The sequence below is a fragment of the Hemitrygon akajei genome, chromosome 21 (genome assembly GCF_048418815.1).
Source record: "Hemitrygon akajei chromosome 21, sHemAka1.3, whole genome shotgun sequence".
Lineage (NCBI taxonomy): Eukaryota > Metazoa > Chordata > Chondrichthyes > Myliobatiformes > Dasyatidae > Hemitrygon > Hemitrygon akajei.
This window is the reverse complement of record NC_133144.1, coordinates 3,210,931-3,232,324: the sequence shown is the minus strand read 5'-3', so window position 1 is coordinate 3,232,324 and position 21,394 is coordinate 3,210,931. Positions and strand designations below refer to the sequence as shown.

The 21,394-nt window shown below is 43.3% G+C and overlaps 1 protein-coding gene across 1 annotated transcript in view; it reads right to left on the bottom strand.

Moving 5' to 3' along the window:
- Positions 1-2,974: 2,974 nt before the first annotated feature.
- The window catches only part of mphosph10 (M-phase phosphoprotein 10 (U3 small nucleolar ribonucleoprotein)), a 31,438-nt gene continuing 13,018 nt past the window's right edge, over positions 2,975-21,394 (bottom strand). Inside the window, exons 5-11 of the mRNA XM_073024736.1 lie at positions 20,305-20,446; positions 17,616-17,683; positions 12,014-12,151; positions 10,358-10,468; positions 8,418-8,525; positions 4,591-4,821; positions 2,975-3,823 (exon numbers count right to left, since the gene is read on the bottom strand). Of these exons, the coding sequence (XP_072880837.1) occupies positions 3,674-3,823; positions 4,591-4,821; positions 8,418-8,525; positions 10,358-10,468; positions 12,014-12,151; positions 17,616-17,683; positions 20,305-20,446 (948 nt within the window). The 3' untranslated portion in view covers positions 2,975-3,673. The remainder of the gene's footprint in view (positions 3,824-4,590; positions 4,822-8,417; positions 8,526-10,357; positions 10,469-12,013; positions 12,152-17,615; positions 17,684-20,304; positions 20,447-21,394) is intronic.

Below are 21,394 nucleotides of genomic sequence, written 5' to 3'. Positions count from 1 at the left end.
AGAGGTAGCTGAAGAAATTGTGGAGGTGTTAGTAATGATCTTTCAAGAATCAGTAGATTCTGACATGGTTCCAGAGGACTGGAAAATTGCGAATGTTGCTCTACGCTTTAACAAGGGAGGGCAGAAGGAAGAAAATTACAAGCCAGTTAGCCTGACCACAGTGGTTGGGAAGATGTTGGAATCGATTGTTAAGGATGAGGGTTCAGGGTACCTGGAGGCACATGATAAAGTAGGCCAACGTCAGCAAGGGAAAATCTTGCATGAAAAATCAACTGGATTTTCAGAAGGCCTTTGACAAGGTGCTGCACAAGGCTGCTTAGCAAGATAAGAGTCCATGGTATTACAGTAAAGATACCAGCATGGATAAAGCAATGGCTGATAGGCAGGAGGCTAAGAGTGGGAATAAAAGGAGCCTTTTCTGATTGGCCACTAGTGACTAGTGGTGTTCCACAGGGTTGCTGATGGGACGGATTCTTTTTACATTGTATGTCAATGATTTGGATGATGCAATTGATGGCTTTGTGGCCACATTTGAGGATGATATGAAGATAGGTGGAGGGGTAGGTAGTGTTGAGGAAGCAGAGAGGCTACAGAAGGACTGAGATTAGAATAGGCAAAGTGACAGATGGAATACAGTGTCAGAAAGTGTATGGTCATGCACTTTGGTAGAGGGAATAGAAGTGTAGACTATTTTCTAAAAGGAAAGAAATTTCAAACATCTGAGGTGTAAAGAGACTTGAGAGTTCTCGTGCAGTATCTCCTAAAGGTTAACTTGTATGTTGAATTGGTGGTGAGGAAGGCAAATGCAATGTTACCATTCATTTAGAGAGGCCAAGAATATTAAAAGCAAGGATGTAATGCTGAGGCTTTATAAGGCCCTGGTGAGGCCTAACTTGGGAGTACTTTAAAAATTTTCAGGCCCCTTGTCTGACATTGGAAAGAATTCAAAGGAGGTTCACAAAAAGGATTCTGTGAATGAAAAACTTGTCACATGAGGAGTGTTTGATGGCTCTGGGCCTGTACACACTAGAATCTAGAAGAATGTGAGGTGGCCTTGATAAAGTGGATGTGGAGAGGATATTTCCTATAGTGGGGGAGTCCAAGACCAGAGGGCATAGCCTCAGAATTTAGTATGGAGAATGAGGAGGAATCTCTTTAGCCAGAGGGTGGTGAATCTGTGGAATTCACTGTCACAGGCAGCAGTGGAGACCAAGTCATTGAGTATATTTAAGGCGGAGGTTAGCCCGGGCATGAAAGGTTGCAGGGAGAAAGAAGAACAGGGTTGAGAGAGAAATGGATCAACCATGGTCAAATGGCAGATCAGATTCAATTACTGCTCCCATCTCTTAAGGTCTTATGTTTCATCCCCCTTCCCAACCCACCGATCCCTTTAATTGGTCTCACCCATCACCTGCCAGCTTGTACTCTGTCCCCTGCCCCCACCTTTTTATTCCGGCCTCTTCTCCCTTCCTTCCCAGACCTGAAGAAGGGTCTCAGCCCATTCCCCTCCATAGATGCCAACTCACTGGGTGGGTTCCTCCAGCATTTGGTGTGTGTTACTCAGCAAGTTGGGTTTATTTCAAGAGGATCTGAATACAATAGTTCAGACTTCCTACTCTCATTATGTGAAGCCCTTTGTAGGTGACTTCTGGGGTGTTGTGGCCAGACCTGGTCTCCGTACTGTCATGGGTAAACCTAGTTTGAAACGGGGTCCAGAATTGACCCTATGAACTATGCTGCTATTAAGAGAGAGAGAGGGAGGCATCCAGCGCAATGAGAGACAGAGAGAGACAGAAACTGCTCCAAAGATTGATGCTATGGTTTTTCTGCCAGTTTGTTTACCTTTCCCCGAGGTCACTTGCCTGCTTGTAAAGTTCCTGCAGAAAGAGGAGGGCGGAGCAGGTTGATAGATAGCTGGTGTCCAACATGTGGAGATAAAAACCAGGTCCGCTGTTACACAGGGAGACACACGGTTTTGGACACTGGACAAGCTTTGTTGTACCCACAGGAAGGTGGGGTTTTTGGAGGATCGATTCGGGGAAGTCGATCAGTGGCTCACAGTGTGAAAAGGTGCAACCGGTGGGGAATTATTTGTGTGTCCATCCTTGCCTGGGTGATAATTCCACCAATGAAGAATGGTCGTACGGGTCATGGTCATAATCGGTGACTACAGCAAGACTTCGGAAGACAACGGGAAGATCGACGGCACCAGCTCACCTCTCACCTCTCTCTCCAAAGCTACTCAACTACATACCACAAACTGAACTGAACTCTCTTCATCATCGTAAGACTCTATCCATTTACCCCTAGGTTTGAAAAAGCCTAGTTTTGTTCCACACACATATTATTTATATATATCTCATTGCTAACCTGTTCAATATATTTGCATTTATATTACTGTATTGCTTAGTTACTAATAAACACTATTAGCTTCTAGCAATACCAGACTCCGGAGTGTTTTCCATTTCTGCAGGTTCTTTAACCCAGTCATGGGGTATGTGACAGTATACAAAGAGGATGTATGGATGGAGGAAGTGATGGTCCACTAAGCTGATTCATGAGATGGGGAGTTTGCTGTATAAGGGGAGATTTCACAGATAGGCCTGTACTCTTCTGTTTTGTGAGAGATTATCTAATTTGACATGGTGCATGTAGAAATATTTCCCCATGTTGGAATTTCTACACAGTGGTCACTGTCTCCAAATAAGGTGAAGGTCATTCAGCGTCAGACAGGAAGAAATTTCTTGGTGCAGAGGTCAATGAATCTTTGATGAACCTATGATGGACTCTTTAAAGAACCCAAAAGGTTCTCTTTGCTCAGTCACAATTACATTCAAGGCAGAACGACAGATTTTCAGATAGTAAAGAAATCAAGAGGAATGAGGATGTGGCACTGAGCTAGATCTGACATTACCATTGTCAGAGGTCTAATAGCCTGGGCCTGTTTCTAACTTCAAACAGAAAAAACTGTATACAAATCTGATGAAATCTTCATTGATAATGGGCAAGAAACAACTTAAAATTCTCTCAATTATACAAAAAGTTTAAACCTTTAAGAAGATCTCTTTGAGTTTCAGCACTCCAAGTGGAATGTACACAAACTGATTGGGTTATCAAATATAAATGTCCCATTGTGTTGGGACAAAATGAATGTGTGATTGAATGCAATGAGCCAAACAAACTGTTCTGAACACATGATCTGCTGCTCAGGTTCTCATCCATCAATCTGCAGAAACTGCTACCAGGAAGCTACAATCCAACACAGAAAACAACACTGCTTTGTGTCACATTGGTGTGCACTGCCAAGTTTAGTAAATGTTCCATTTCTATTGCTTTCCACCTCATCCCAGACCATGATGTTATTTTCCTCTCCATCTCTAACATTTTGTTTCTCCTCAAAGGTCAGCAACCTGAAATACCTCTCATTCACTGCACAGAAGCCATCTGACATGGTCAGTGTTTGTATTTTTGTTTAGTTTAGATATTCCACTGTGTCTGGTAAAGCTCTTTCAGAGACCCAGGAGGCTAACATGTAGCCTTCTGTGAAAAACAGTTAAAAAAAAAAGTAGTACTTCTTTAGGAAGCAGCCTGTTTTAAATAAAAATAGGCTTTGGAAAGCAATGTTCCACCACAGTGGGATTGTCACTGTCTTGATCATGTGAAGGAATCTGTATTAAAGTTTCAATTTGTTTGCTGAAAGTTTCCCAAGCTTATTCTTCTTCTTGCCTGCAGCTTTGACTCCACTAAGTTCAGCTTTCACTTGGTCTTGTAAATGGGAGAAGAAGGCTTTTGATGAACGCAGAGTTTTGTCTTTACCTTCATCCTTTTTGTAATTAGAAAAAAAACGTTATTATATTTCTTGTTTAAAAAAAGAATGCTGCTTTTAAATGCATGAGCTGAATTACAATGGGGAACACAGATTGCAGCACACAATGCCCAACAGTACAAGAATATATTGTAACGAAATATATTTCTATCAGCATGCCAATAATTCAGAGGTCAGCAATGTATGCAAACTTAAGAGGAAGATTGAATGGAATTACAAGCAGATAATACAGAGGGGATCAAACTACTCAGGCAGGTAAACTGAGCCAGTAATTATATAGTATAGCAAAATGGTGAAGACATGCCACCCAATCACATTCCAGCCATTAAAGGACCCTGCCATAATATTAACCAGCTTTCTCTCAGATACTGATGGACTTCGTTTTTATTCCCAGTATCTTCTAAAACATAGAACACTACAGCACAGAACAGGCCATTTGGCCCACAAAAATGTGCTGACCTAAGATAAAACTAACTCTTCCTTCCCACATTGCCTTCCACTTTTCCTTCCTTCCATGTAAGCTATTCTGTTGAAGGAAATATATTTTTAACCTTTGCTGAGAAGTTAAAATGAAGCTGATAGAGGGGTTGGAACCAGCTGGACTAGACAAATGAAAATTTGCAGGGAGCTAATTTAATTGGTACTTATTGTGGGGAACAATTACAAAGGATATAAAACTTCCTTTCTTCAATCAGAATGAGGCACATTAAGCAGCCAGATCACACTACCTTCCCTAAAGTTATTCGCTGAGTGTCTGCACTCACCTTCAGCAGCAGCACCATTCCTTGCTGAGCCAGCTTCTTTGCTTTCTGAACATTCATTTTCTTCTCTTCTTTATTGCTCAGTTTCACGTTCTGCTTTTCTAGACTTTTCTGACGCATTTCTTTTGCCCGTATTCTCAGATGTTTCAGCTTCTTCTTCTGTCTTCTCTCCCGTTTTTTGTCTGTTGGTGTCTTTTCATTTTCTCCCTGAAGAACCCCGGCTCGGCCCTTCTCCTATAATCATCAACAGTCAGAAGAACAGAGACACCAAGCACGAATCTCACCAGTATTCGTACAAAACAGCCTTTCCCCAGACAGAGGCAGCAGAGTCACTCAAAGCATGAACCTCAAACACATGCTTATGAATCTAATCCAGTGTACATTGCATACACTGTGTCTGGTATAGAGCCACTGAATACAGAGGCAGGGACCAAGTATGGGGCGCTCATTGAACTCTTATTAATGGTCAGAGGTTGAACATTGTGGATATGCTATGTTGTTGCCGGAATATGTGCCCTCAGCCCATTCTCAAATTGTATTGCTTCTTAACAAATGACGTAATTCACTGTATGTTAAGGTTTATGTGATAAAAGTGGACGTGGAGAGGATAGCTCCTATAGTGGGGAAGTCTATGACCAGAGAACACAACCCCAGAATACAAAGACTTTGCTTTAGTAGAGGTGAGGAGGAACTTCCTTAGCCAGAGAGTGATGAATCTGTGGAATTCATTGCCAGATAGCTGAGGAAGCCAAGTCATTGGGTGTATTTAATGTCATAGAACATGATGGAACAGAACAGGCCCTTCGGCCGATCTAGTCAGTGCTGAACATTAATCTGTCTAGTCTCATTGACCTGCACCCGGACCATAGCCCTCCATACCCCTCCTATCTGTATTCCTATCCACATTTCTCTTAAATGCTGAAATTCAACCAAATCCACTTCCACTAGCAGCATGTTCCATACTCTCAGCATCCTGAAGTCCTGTGTCGACTGTTTACTCTTTTCTATAGATGCTACCTGGGCTGCTGAGTTCCTCCAGCATTTTGTGTGTGTTGCCAGTATCTGCAGATTTTCTCATCAAGTACCCCCTCATGCTCCCCTTAACCATTTCACCTTTCACAATAACCTATGACCTCTAGTTCTAGTCTCATTTAGCTTTTATCCTACCTATACCCCTCATAACTTTATACCTCTATCAAATCTTCCCTCAGGAATATAGTCCTAACATTTTCAATCTTTCCTTATATCTCAGGTTCTCAAGTCTTGGCAACATCCTTGTAATTTTTCTCTTCACTCTATCTTATTCAGATCTTTTCGGTAGGTAGGTGACCAGAACTGCACACAATACTCCAAATTAGACCTCACCAACACCTTATACAACTCCAACATAACATCCCAACTCCTGTACTCAATACTTTGATTTATGAAGTATTGAGTATTACAATCCTCACTACCTGAGACACCACATTCAAGGAATTATGGATCTGTACTCCCAGATCTGACTGTTCTACAGCACACCTCAGTGCCCCACTGCTAGCCATGTAAGCCCTACGCTGGCTTGTCCTCCCAGAGTATAACACCTCACACTTGCCAAAAATTCCATCTGCCATCTTTCAGCCCATTTTTCTAGCTGGTCCAGATGCAGTTATAGTCTATGATAGTCTTTCTCACTGTCCACTAATCTTCCAATCTTGGTGTCATCCGCAAATTTGCTGATCCAGCTTACCACATTATCATCCAGACTGTTGATATAGATGACGAACAACTGACCCAGCACCAGTTCCTGCAGCACACCACTTGTCACAGGCCTCCAGTCAGAGAGATCAACCATCTACTATCATTCCCTGGTTTCTCCTGCAAAGCCAATGTATATTCCAATTGACTACCTCATCTTGAATGCCAAACGCCTGAACCTTTTTAAACAACCTTCCATGCAGGACCTTGTCAAAGACCTTACCAAAGTCCACGTAGACAACATCCACTGCCTTGCCTTCATCAACTTTCCTGGTAACTTCCTCAAAAACTCCATGAGATTGGTTAGACACAACTTACCATGCACAAAGCCATGTTGACTATCCCCAGTCACTGCTAGTCTATCCAAATACTTATATATCCAATCCCTCATAATTCCAATCACTTTTCCCATTACTGATGTCAGGCTCACTGGCCTATAATTTTCTGGCTTAGTCTTCGAGCCATTCTTAAACAACAAAGTGTTAGCTTTCCTCCAATCCTCCAGCATCTTATTTCCCACAACGGTCCAGGGAATAACTTGTCAGTTCCTGGGGATTTATCCACCCTAACTCGGCTCAAGACAGTAAATACCCCTTCCTCTGTAATCTGTAAACAGTCCATTACTCACAGCTGTTTTGCCTGACTTCTATATAGACTCTGCTTCCAAATCTCAAGTAAATAAGATGCAAAAAAAAATGTATTTAAGATCTCCCCATTTCTTTCGGTTCCATGCATTGACAACCAATCAGAACTTCAAGAGGACCAACTTTATTCTTAATATATCTGTAGAATCTCTTGGATTTCTTTTTAATCTTGTCTGCTGGAGGAACGTCCTGCTTGCACCATCTCCTTTGCCACATATTAAGTTGTATGATCGTTCTATTTCTAGCCTCATGAGCACGTGATATGGGTTGCAATCCTGAGAGCACAACCTTGGAGGTCGTGTGCTTTAATTTAGCATCTAACTCCTTGAACTCACTTTGCAGGACCTCGTCACCATTCCTACCCATCTCATTGGTAGGAATGTAGACTATGACCTCTGCCTGCTCACCCTCCCACTTAAGAAATGCTGTGGACTCAATCCGAGAAGAACCTAATCCTGGCACCCAACATATCATACGGGAATCTTGTTCTCATCCACAGAACCTCCTTTCTGTTCCCCTAATCATTAAATCCCCTGACTACAGCTAGCCTCTTCTCCCTTCTTCCATTCTGAATCACACTCAGAGCCATACTCAGTGCCAGAGACCTGACCGCTGCAGCTTTCCTCTTCTAGGTCAATTCACCCCCCCCCCCCCCCCCACCAAACAGTATCCATAGCTGTTATTGCTGCCTAACCCCCTTCACCCTCCTGACAGTCACCGGTTACCTGTGTCCTGCACCTTGGGTGCAACTACCTCCCTGTATGTCCTGTCTATTAATCCCTCAGCCTTCCGAATGATCCAGAATTTATCCAGTTCCAGCTCCAGCTCCTTAACACGGCCTGTTAGAAGCTACTGCTGGATGCACTTCTTGCAGGTGTAGTTCTCAGGGACACTGGAGGTTTCACTGCCTTACCAGAACCCACAAGAGTATTCCACTATCTGTCTTGGTATTCCCATTGCTCTAACTGTGCAATAAGAAAGAAATGAAAAGATCTACTTGCAGCCTTCGCCCCCTCCCCCTAAGCCGCTCGAGCAAAAGCGCTGGCCCACTCACACAATGGCTGCTCTGCTTAAACCTAACTTCTTTTTATTGGACCTTGCCAAGTAACTAATTATGCACACTCCAACATCTCCTAGTGATGTGTGGTGTGCACTTTTAAAACAGAGGTTGATAGGTTCTTGATTAATAAGAATGTCAAAAGGTTACAGAGAGGAGGCAGGAGATTGGGGTTGAGAGGGTTAATAAATCAGCCATAATGAATGTCAGAGCAGACTCAATGAATTGAATGACCTAATTTTGCCCCTACATCTAATGGTGTAGATTAAATCTAATGCAGCCATCCCTGCTGCAGCTCAGCTGATGACTGGGTGCTACAGAATTTAGTATGCCCCCAGGAAGAGCTCATCCCATTAACCCTTTATCTTTGCACTGATTTTCACTTAATCTCTTACCTTGATCTCTTCTGGTGCCAACAAAGTGGCCTCACTGACATTCACGGGTGCTACTTCCTCCATGCTGATGGATGGCAGATTGGAGACTATCTTCAGCTCAGGTACAGGCTGATAAAATTAATAAGAACCATTAAAAGCATGCAATAGGATGACAGTTTATTCAAGGTTCAAGAGTGTTTAATGACATTTCCAGTATGCAAATGCAAAGGAAAATAAAATAATTGTTACTCTGGATCCAATGTACAGAAAAAACACAAGAAGATAAATAATATATTTTTTAACTCAATAAATACATGATAGCTTATGTACATAGATTGATTGTAGTCCACAAAGTGATACTAAGGACAGGAGTGTCTGTACCTAAGATGATTCTGTAAGGATTGATAAAGTAGTGATGGCTGGGAGTGTGGAGGGGGTGGGTTAGTAGTTGGAAGTGTTGATCAGTTTTACTGCTTCAGTAGTAAAAGGTCGGGTATGGACCAAATTGAGATGGTGAGGCTTAGGTCAAAGAATGAGGAACAACCCACTGTTTGACCGACTTAAGTACAGTGCCAGATTGAGAAGGTCAGGGCGTCAGGGATGGAGGCAAGGGTCAGGCACCGGTGTTCAGCTTGACTCTGCGCTGAACTGAGGCTGTGACGTGCAACTAATGGGCTCCTGGATTAGCTGTGACTAGCTTTGTGGCTGTGGACTCACTTTCATGTATCTCAGTTCTGAATATTATTTGCTTACTTTTATTGTTTGCACAATTTGATTTCTTTTTCTGCACACTGTTTATTTGACAGTCTTCTTTTAAATCGGTTCTATTGGGTTCCTTTGTTTTTTGACTGCCTGTAAGGAGACGAATCTCAAGGTTGTATATAGTATACATACTTTGATAATAAATGTACTTTGAACTTTGCTTGGAGAAAGTAACTGTGTTTGAGTCTGGTGGTCCTGGTGTGGATGCTCCATAGCCTCCTCACTGATGGGAGTGGGGCAAACAGTCCACAAGCAAGGTGGGTGGGATTCTTCATGATGTTTTCGCTTTTTCCAGCACCTTTCTGTACTTGTGTCCTCAATGCCAACAATCCTCCTCCAACATGAACAACTAACAGATAGGCAGTGCATATTATGTTCCTACCTCAGTCTCACACCATGGGGCATTCACAATCTAAGTATGCAGTGAATGAAGTGTTCACAAAGACCTGTTCTAGGTTTCTGCAGATGACTAAGTCACTCAAGGTACAAAGATCAGATGGTCAGTATGCAATGAACTACAGGAATGGCACAGTGTCTACAGCATCACAAAGAGCAGCTGCAATAATCTACTTAATAATAAAGTCCAGTGCAAGGATTTGAAATGAAGGGCTTAGATGCTGGAATTTGTGACTTTTCAAAACTAGGCTCAAATACAATACAAATCCATTCCAGCAAAAGTGAAGATTATATTATCAGCTTGGTCTGCAATCTCTCTTCTAACTTCTGAGAATACACTCTAGACCCACACAGGCACTGGCCATTTAAGAGCTTACTTACCCTACTGACTACACTTTATGTGTTAACTTACATTTTGAGATAGCCAATCTTAGGGACATCATAGCAAAATACAACTTGTCCAGACACATACAGCAACGCAGATTAGGGAAAGAGACCAACTTTCAGGGGTGCTCAGGCACAATGTGGTTCACTGCTGAAAGGCAGTGATCTAAACCAAATGTGCACTGAAGCTGAAATCTCTGCCACACCAGTAGCCAGCATTAGACACAAACAGCATATTCATCAAAACACACACTCAAGAGATGGTGGTGTCCCAATACATTACGTCCAGGAATCAGCTGTGTCACAATGAAAGCATCAGGTCCAGGAGAACTTTAACATGCTATATAATGCTATCAGAAAGAGCTGTGCCTCAAACACATGGTCTCCAGGCATTCATGGTGTTACAGTTTTTTACTCACTGGTTTGGGGGTGAACTGGAAGTTGCAGAGAGCGTCCAATTTGAGGAATAAAGAATCCATCACTTTCTGGATCTCCGTGTACTGCTGGTTTTCCTCCACTTCAGTCCTTTGCTGCAGTGACAAGTACAAAGCTGAAGTTTCACTTTGCTGATACAGGATCAACACCTTATCACACTCATAGGTAAGGCCAACCCCTTCCACTTCTTCACCCATTTTAGCTTAATCCTTAGCAAAGCAAAATCAATGTTAATAAAGCAATATATTTCACCTCCAGTTCTGTTTTTCTTCTTCAAAGTTTGAATTTTAACCATTATCTTAAACTGAAGATATTATACTTGCCCTGGGTACAGTTCCCAAGGTTGCCAACTCTCCCTGGAACACAGATTTACCTGCAAATCTAATCACTTACCGTTGTATGTCTATTCCACTAAAGAATAGCCACCAATATGCAAAATCCCAATCCAATATTCTTTACATATCCCAGATCAGTAAAACCTTTCACATGGTGAATTGGATAGTGGACTACTTGACAGATAGACCTCAGTATGTGCGGTTGGGAGACTGTAGGTCTGACACGGTGGTCAGCAGCACAGGAGCGCCGCAGGGGACCGTGCTCTCTCCGGTCCTGTTCACCCTGTACACATCAGACTTCCAATATAACTCGGAGTCCTGCCATGTGCAGAAGTTCGCTGATGACACGGCCATAGTGGGGTGTGTCAGGAATGGACAGGAGGAAGAGTATAGGAAACTGATACAGGACTTTGTGATATGGTGCAACTCAAACTACCTGCGTCTCAATATCACCAAGACCAAGGAGATGGTGGTGGACTTTAGGAGATCTAGGCCTCATATGGAGCCAGTGATCATTAATGGAGAATGTGTGGAGCAGGTTAAGACCTACAAGTATCTGGGAGTACAGTTAGACGAGAAGCTAGACTGGACTGCCAACACAGATGCCTTGTGCAGGAAGGCACAGAGTCGACTGTACTTCCTTAGAAGGTTGGCGTCATTCAATGTCTGTAGTGCGATGCTGAAGATGTTCTATAGGTCAGTTGTGGAGAGCGCCCTCTTCTTTGTGGTGGCGTGTTGGGGAGGCAGCATTAAGAAGAGGGACGCCTCACGTCTTAATAAGCTGGTAAGGAAGGCGGGCTCTGTCGTGGGCAAAGTACTGGAGAGTATAACATCGGTAGCAGAGCGAAGGGCGCTGAGTAGACTACGGTCAATTATGGAAAACCCTGAACATCCTCTACATAGCACCATCCAGAGACAGAGAAGCAGTTTCAGCGACAGGTTGCTATCGATGCAATGCTCCTCAGACAGGATGAAGAGATCAATACTCCCCAATGCCATTCGGCTTTACAATTCAACCGCCAGGAGTAAGATATGTTAAAGTGCCAGGGTTAGGACTCAATGTATTTAAGTAAACTACTTAAGAACTTTTTAAAAGCTATTATTAATGCTTTTTGAGAGGGTGTTTTTAGATGCATATCATATTTTTACTGAGTTAAGTATTGTATGTAATTAGTTTTGCTACAATAAGTGTATGGGACATTGGAAAAAATGTTGAATTTCCCCATGGGGATGAATAAAGTATCTATCTATCTATCTAAACCAGCTATGGACTATTTATTGCCCAAGACCAGCAGAGCTCCTTACCTGAGTTTGTTTTTGATATTCTTGCTCATAGACCTCAGCCAGACTCAGTTTACTTTTCTCATGGTCCAAAGTGAGGCGCTTTTTGTACTCAGAAGTCTCTTCTTTTGGTTTCCCTTTGCGCAAGACATCATCCCAGGCCTGTGACATGGAACACATACGCCTAGCCATCAGTATTTCATTCACAATAAACCATCAGCTGCTGAAGTATACTATCAGAAGCAAGGTTAAGAACCCTGGACTCTACTGACTGTCAGTACCCCAATATCCAAAGGTATCTCTGCGTAAATTAGACTGAAAAAGCAGGTCAAAAGCATCAGGTATGAACATTCATCTCCCTAATCTTGTCCGAACCTCCAGAAAGACACAACAAATGTTTGGAATGGAAGCTGCATAAAAGATCCCAATACCTGCCTCATTCTTGTGTTGAGCTGCTAACTAACCTGCTGTCCATTCCTGGATATTGTGATTTTTAGGAACAGTATTTAACCATATAACCAGTTAACAATCACAGCACGGAAACAGGCCATCTCGGCCCTCCTAGTCCGTGCCAAACTCTTAATCTCACCTAGTCCCACCTACCCACACTCAGCCCATAACCCTCCACTCCTTTCCTGTCCAATTTTACCTTAAGTGACACAACTGAACTGGCCTCTACTACTTCTACAGGAAGCTCATTCCACACAGCTATCACTCTCTGAGTAAAGAAATACCCCTCGTGTTTCCCTTAAACTTTTGCCCCCTAACTCTCAAATCATGTCCTCTCGTTTGAATCTCCCCTACTCTCAATGGAAACAGCCTATTCACGTCAACTCTATCTATCCCTCTCAAAATCTTAAATACCTCGATCAAATCCCCCCTCAACCTTCTACGCTCCAATGAATAGAGACCTAACTTGTTCAACCTTTCTCTGTAACTTAAGTGCTGAAACCCAGGTAACATCCTAGTAAATCATCTCTGCACTCTCTCTAATTTATTGATATCTTTCCTATAATTCGGTGACCAGAACTGTACACAATATTCCAAATTTGGTCTTACCAATGCCTTGTACAATTTTAACGTTACATCCCAACTTCTGTACTCAATGCTCTGATTTATAAAGGCCAGCATTCCAAAAGTTCTTCACCACCCTATCTACATGAGACTCCACCTTCAGGGAACTATGCACTGTTATTCCTAGATCTCTCTGTTCCACTGCATTCCTCAATGCCCTACCATTTACCCTGTATGTTCTATTTGGATTATTCCTGCCAAAATGTAGAACCTCACACTTCTCAGCATTAAACTCCATCTGCCAACGTTCAGCCCATTCTTCTAACAGGCATAAATCTCCCTGCAAGCTTTGAAAACCCACCTCATTATCCACAACACCTCCTACCTTAGTATCATCGGCATACTTACTAATCCAATTTACCACCCCATCATCCAGATCATTTATGTATATTACAAACAACATTGGGCCCAAAACAGATCCCTGAGGCACTCCGCTAGTCACCGGCCTCCATCCCGATAAACAATTATCCACCACTACTCTCTGGCATCTCCCATCTAGCCACTGTTGAATCCATTTTATTACTCCAGCATTAATACCTAACGACTGAACCTTCTTAACTAACCTTCCACGTGGAACTTTGTCAAAGGCCTTGCTGAAGTCCATATAGACTACATCCACTGCCTTACCCTCGTCAACATTCCTCGTAACTTCTTCAAAAAATTCAATAAGGTTTGTCAAACATGACCTTCCACACACAAATCCATGCTGGCTACTCCTAATCAGATCCTGTCTATCCAGATAATTATAAATACTATCTCTAAGAATACTTTTCATTAATTTACCCACCACTGATGTCAAACTGACAGGTCTATAATTGCTAGGCTTACTTCTAGAACCCTTTTTAAACAATGGAACCACATGAGCAATACGCCAATCCTCCGGCACAATCCCCGTTTCTAATGACATCTGAAAGATCTCCGTCAGAGCTCTTGCTATCTCTACACAAACTTCCCTCAAGGTCCTGGACCCGGAGATTTATCCACTTTTAAATTTCTTAAAAGCGCCAGTACTTCCACCTCTTTGTCATAGGTTCCATAACTTCCTTACTTGTTTCCCACACCTTACACAATTCAATACCCTTCTCCTTAGTGAATACCGAAGAGAAGAAATAGTTCAAAATCTCTCCCATCTCCCTCGGCTCCACACATAGCTGACCACCCTGATTCTCTAAGGGACCAATTTTATCCCTCACTATCCTCTTGCTTTTAATATAACTGTAGAAACCTTTCGGATTTTCTTCCACCTTATTTGCCAAACCAAACTTGTATCTTCTTTTAGCTTTTCTAATCTCTTTCTTAAGATTCCTTTTACATTCTTTATATTCCTCGAGCAATTCCTCTACTCCATGCTGCCTATATCTATTGTAGACATCCCTCTTTTTCCGAACCAAGTTTCTAATATCCCTTGAAAACCATGGCGCTTTCAAACCTTTAACCTTTCCTTTCAACCTAACAGAAACATAAAAGATTCTGTACCCTCATAATTTCACCCTTAAATGACCTCCATTTCTCTATCACATTCTTCCCATAAAACAACTTGACCCAATCCACTCTCTCTAAATCCCTTCGCATCTCCTCAAAGTTAGCCTTTCTCCAATCAAAAATCTCAACACTAGGTCCAGTCCTGTCCTTCTCCATAATTATATTGAAGCTAATGCTATTGTGATCACTGGACCCGAAGTGCTCCCCAACACATACATCTGTCAGCTGACCTATCGCATTCCCTAACAGGAGTTCCAACACTGCCCCATCTCTAGTCGGTACTTCTATGTATTGTTGCAAAAAACTATCCTGCACACATTTCACAAACTCTAAACCATCCAGCCCTTTTACAGAATGAGCTTCCCAATCTATGTGTGGAAAATTAAAATCTCCCACAATCACCACCTTGTGTTTACTACAAATATCTGCTATCTCCTTACACATTTGCTCTTCCAACTCACGCTCCCCATTAGGTGGCCTATAATACACTCCTATCAGTGTTACTACACCTTTCCCATTCCTCAATTCCATCCAAATAGCCTCCCTAGAGGAGCTCTCTAATCTATCCTTCCAAAGCACCGCCATAAGATTTTCTCGGACAAGCAATGCAACACCTCCTCCTCTGGCCCCTCCTACTCTATCACACCTGAAGCAACTAAATCCAGGAATATTTAGTTGCCAATCACACCCTTCCTGCAACCATGTTTCACTAATAGCTACAACATCATAATTCCAGGTATCAATCCACGCTTTAAGCTCATCCACCTTTCTTACAATGCTCCTAGCATTGAAATAGATACATTTAAGATACTCTCCACCTCCTCCTCTCTTTTCATCCCTAACAATGCATTCAAATTTATTATCCTTTTCTTTCTTCTCCCCTACATCTTCGGGCTGAGTGCATCCCTTCTCCATCACCTTCCTTTCCTCCCTCACACACTGTCTACTTACTTGCTCTACTGGTGAACTAACCTCCTCTCCCATAGTTTCCTCAAATTGATTCCCGCCCCCCCCCCCCCCCATCTTACTAGTTTAAAGTCTGCCCTGTAGCCCTAGCAAACCTCCCCGCTAGGATATTGGTCCCCCCAGGATTCAAGTGTAACCCGTCCTTCTTGAACAGGTCACGCCTGCCCCAGAAGAGGTCCCAATGATCCAGAAACTTGGATCCCTGCCCCCTGCTCCAATCCCTCAGCCACGCATTCATCCTCCACCTAATTACTACCTTTGCGGTCCTTCTTCTTAACTGCCTTCCTTAACTCCTTATACTCTCGTTTCAGGACCTCTTCCCCTTTCCTACCTATGTCATTGGTACCTACATGTACCACGACCTCTGGCTCCTCACCCTCCCACTTCAGGATATCTTGGACGCGATCAGAAACGTCCCGAACCCTGGCACCAGGGAGGCAAACTACCATCCGGGACTCCCGATCACCTCCACAGAACCGCCTGTCTGAACCCCTGACTATCGAGTCCCCTATTATTATGGTCCTCTTTCTTCTATCCCTACCCTTCTGAGCTACAGGGCCGTCCTCTGTGCCGGAGGCCCAGCCACTGTCACTTCCTCCAGGTAGGCTGTCCCCCTCAACAGTACTCAAACATGAGTACTTATTGTCAAGGGGTACAGCCACTGGGGTACTCTCTAGTACCTGCCTCTTCCCCTTCCTGACCGTGACCCACCTATCTGCTTCCCGTGGCCCCGGAGTGACCACCTGCCTGTAACTCCTCTCTATCACCTCCTCACTCTCCCTGACCAGGCGAAGGTCATCAAGCTGCAGCTCCAGTTCCCTAACTCAGTCCCTCAGGAGCTGCAGTTCAGCGCACCTGGCGCAGATGTGGACGTCCGGGAGGCTCGGAGACTCCAGGATCTCCCACATCCGACACAGAGAACAACAAGCTGCCCTCACACTCATACTTCCCGAATAACTGAAAATAACAAGGAGAACTAAAAGATAAGCCTACTGTGCCCTCTTCCGCCTAAGCCCTCTGAGCCCAAGCCCTACACTCTGCTCCCGGCTCACTCCGCTGCCCGCAAACGAAGCTGCCCGCTGCTTAAGGCTGCGTTCTTTTTATATCTTCCCTCCTTCCCAGGCCTCCTTCACGCGCCTGCGCAGTCCCGCCTCTCAGAACTCCAATCTGAGAAACAATTTGAAAATGGCCGCCGCCGTACTTCCTCTCAAAGCCTCGCTGTCTTCTTCCAAAAGAGAACTACCTCACTCTTTCTCTCCTTTTTATATCTTCCCTCCTTCCTAGGCCTCCTTTACGCGCCTGCGCAGTCCCGCCTCTCAGAACTCCGATCTGAGAAGCAATTTGAAAATGGCCGCCGCCACACTTCCTCTCAAAGCCTCGCTGTCTTCTTCCCAAAAAAAGTCTTTAAGAGCATCCAACCCTCAGCACCTGAGTCAGTTTCCATATGGAGATTTCTGCAGTCCCATTTTCCTTTGTCACTCAAAGCTGCTCCCATTCTCACTGCTGCTGATGTTGTTGAGATGGCTATGAGAACCCACACATTAACTCTCCAGTATGCATTCTTTTCCCAGCTCTACATTGGCCACATGCTGCCTTTCAGCTTGACATCTTATTCTAATGCTTGTTTATCCGACTATCATTTTGGACAGCTCAAAGCCCACCGTTCATAAACTGTCTTCCCAATTCTTGCACGTTAGTGAAAACTTCTATCAGGCTTGTTCAGGTCATCTTGCCCCATATACCAGTCACTGGCAGATAGAAATAATGAAGCAGCAGGCCAAACCAGCCCCTTGGGAAGACAGGTGTTGTGCTGCACCTCCCATACACCCTACCACTCCCATTTCTTCTAATCTGTACTCATTAACTCCAAGCCCAAAGTGCAAATCCAGGATGAGTACTGCATCTACTGCACCAAGGTTTAATCCGCAGCCTGCCTTTCAATAACAATTGTCAAATGAATCACTCTCCTTCTCATTATACTGGACACTTTAGAATCGCAAGAGCGAATAGAATGAAGAGGATGTCTCTTGGATCTAGTCCACCAATAACTCCTAGTAGTCGACAACAAACTGGCTCAGAGTGAACAGAAAAATCATAAACTGACCTCGTCCTTAATCCTCTGGATAATGACATCTTCCAGTTGAAGTGTTGTTTCCTCAGTAATGACAGGTGCTGGTAACAGACAGACATCAGCACAGACTCAGTATAAAATAGACTAACAAAATTTGCCACTTCCCTGGTAAATGCACCCAAACAATACCATGTATCTGCCATCCAAGTAATTACCATTCCAGTTTGATCAGTGGGAGCGGGTAGGACAGAGGAAGGAATTTACACCTGCAACCAGAACAAGTGGTAAGCTACTAAATGAGTACTTTGCATCAGTATTCACCAATGAAAAGGACAGTGAGATCAGGAAGGGTATACTGATACTCTAGGACACGTTAAGTCCCAGTGCCTGATAGGATCTATCTCAGATTACTGAGAGGGGTGAGAGGAGATTGTTAGGGGCTCGATCTTTATGTCTTCTTTAGCCATTTGAGGTCCAGAGAATTGGAGAAGTGTTCCTCCGTTTATAAAGGGTAAAGAGACAAACCAGGAAATAACAGGGTGGTGAGCCTTTTAACAGTGGAAGGGAGAATAACAGAGATTCACAGGGACAGAATGTATTCACATTTGGAAAAATATGAAGTCATTAAAGTCATTAGGGATAGTCAGCAAAGCTTTGCACAGGGAAGGTCATGTCTTACAAATGACTGGGTTTATTTGAGGCGAAGAAGAAGATTGATGAGGGTAAGCCAGAGGATGTTGTATTCAGAGACTTCGGGAAAATCTTCAACATGGCCTTCAGGGTAGGCTGATCTGAAAAATCATGGGATCCATAAGAGAATTGTTTGATTCAAAATTAGCTTGGCTATAGAAGATGCAGGGTAGTGGTGCAGTTTTTCTGACTGGAGGTCTGTGACCAGAGGCGCTTCACCACCATCAGTACTGGGACCTTCTTCTGACAGAAGATCTGTGACCTGTGGTGTGGCAATCAGTTCTGGGACACCTTTACATGATATACAGTCAGCCCTCCTTATCCGTGGGGGATTGGTTCCAAGACGCCTTGCGGATACCAAAAAACGAGGATGCTCAAGTCCCTTATTTAACCTGGCTTACTGCAGTGGTCTTTAGGACCCAGCGGAACCCCGGACTTTATTTAACATGGTGGACATTAGGACCTGGCCGTGCAGCTTTGAATCAGCGGTGTTTTCTGTTCACGAAAATAATCACGATCATGATTGAAAATAAGGTGGAAGTAATAAAGCGATCGGAAAGAGGTGAAACGCCATCAGTCATTAGAAATGCGTTAGGCTACAGTCGGTCAACGATCCGAACAATTTTAATGGAGCATGTGAAAGGCCCTGCCCCAATGAAAGCTATAATTATTACTAAGCAACGTAGTAGTTTAATTATTGAAATACGTATGTTTCTTAAGTGTTTTATATGCATAGAAAGGTCAAATATGTACTATATACTAACAAGAACTTTTGACTGATGCTAAATAATACCGGATGTACCTGTTCTGACTTCAAATACAACTTAAAAACAGACTCAGGAATGGAACTCATTCATAATCCAGGGATTGCCTGTACTTTTAATTCATTTCTAGATTACATATAATACCTAATACAATGTAAATGCGATGTAAGTAGTTGTTATACAGTATTGTTTAGGGAATAATGACAAGAAAAAATAGTTTGTACATGCTCAAACGAGTGCTGGAGAGAGAACTTCCCGGTTTTCCTGATCCGCAGTTGGTTGAATCCACGCATGCGGAGTCCGCGGATGAGGAGGGCCGACTGTATAAGTGATCTGGGTGAAAATGTAGGTGGGCTGATTAGCAATGTGCAGATTACACCTAGTGGTTGTGGATAACAAGGAAGGTTGTCAAAGAATGCAGCAGGATAAAAAAGTTAGAAACATGGACAGAGAAATGTAGGTGGAGCCTAATTTGGACAACTGTGAGGTGTTGCACTTTGGGAAGACGAGGAAAGTAGACAGTTAATGGCAGGAGTCTTAGGAGCATTGATGTACAGAGGGGTTTTGGGATGCGGCTTCAAAGTGGCAGCAAAAGTAGATAGGGCAGTAAAGGTGATGTACTTTTTCAGTCAGGCTGTTGAATAAGAGCTGGGAAATCATGTCACAGCTGTATAAAGCTTTGGTTAGGATACATCTGGAGAATTACAGTCACTTCATTACCGGAAGGACATGGGTGCTTTGGAGATGGTATCGAGGAAGTTCATCGGGATATTGCCCAGCTTTCAGAGTATTAGCTATAGATTGGACAATTTTCTCTAGAGCATTGGAGGTTATGAGGAGACCTGATAGAAATATATAAGTAGAGATACCAGATAGATAAACAGAGTCTTGTTCCCAGAGCGGAAATGTCAAATAATAGAGGACTTGCCTTTAAGGTAGGGGTTCCCAGCCTTTTTTATGTCGTGGACCCCAGGTTGGGAACACTTCTTTAAAGTGAGAGGGGAAAAGTCTGAAGGAGATTTATACAGCATTTTAAACAATTATTTCAGAGAGCAGTAGGTTTCTATAACACAGTGCCAAAGGATGTGGGAAGCCGCTATGATAGTACTGTTTACAAGGTATGTGAGCAGTCAGGCAACAGAGGAATATGGATCTTGTACAGATAGATGCAAATAGTTAAGACTAGTATGGTCAGCACAGACATTATGGGCCAAAGGGCCTGTTCCTGTCCTGTACTATGCTCCATAACTACGAAGACTAGAACTCACCCTTCCTAACTGTATGATCAAATAAAAGGTCCTCTTCCAGCAAGCTGTTTTCAGGTCGTTTCTGAGCTGTGACCTCTCCCAGGAGTTGCCATGGCTTCTGCTCCAGAGCAGATTTCTCCAGCTGCTCAATCTGTGCTCTCAGCTACAGGGAACAAACCACACTACATGTTGCCAGTGAATTACCCACAAAACATGGACCTGACTATAGCTATTCCAGCCCAATTAAACCCATGCTGGTGCTTACTCTCCATACAACTTGGATCTAATCCCACATCACCATTAAGTACGGGAAGTGGAGATCATGTCGCAAGCTTCCAAGTCATTGTTGAGACCACATTTGGAATATTGTGCACAGTTCAAGATACCCAGCTTTGGAATTATTCCATTAACCTGGAAAGGGCACAGCAAAGATTCATGAGGATGTTACTGGCTTGAGGCTGGATATGTGAGCACATTTTTCTCTGAAGCATAGGAGGCTGAGGGATGACCATCTACAGAATCATAAGGAGAACGGATAAGATGAATGATGAATGAAGTTACTAGCATTGGTGAAGCATTAGCTGATTGGCAAAAAACAGAGAGTGGGAATAAAGGGATCCTATTCTGGCTGGCTGCTGGTTACCAATGGAATTCTACAGGGGTCGGAGTTGGGACCGCTGCTTTTTACGACGTATGTCAATGATTTGGAGTACGGTATTAACGGATTTGGGCTAAATTTGCCGATGATACATAGATAGGTGGAGGAGCGGGTAGTGTTGAGGAAAAAGAGAACCTGCAGGGAGACTGAAAGATAGTTCAGGGGAATGGGGAAAGAAGTGGCAAATGAAATACAATGTTGGAAAGTGCTTGGTTATGCACTTTGGTGGAAGAAATAAACGGGCAGATTATTATTTAAATGGGGAGAGAATTCAAAATGCAGAGATGCAAAGGGAGTTGGGAGTCCTTGTGCAAGATACACTAGAGGTTAACCTGCAAGTTGAGTCAGTTGTGAAGAAGGCGAATGCAATGTTGGCATTCATTTCTAGAGGTATAGAATATAAGATCAGTGATGTGATGTTGAGGCTCTATAAGGCACTCGTGAGACTACACT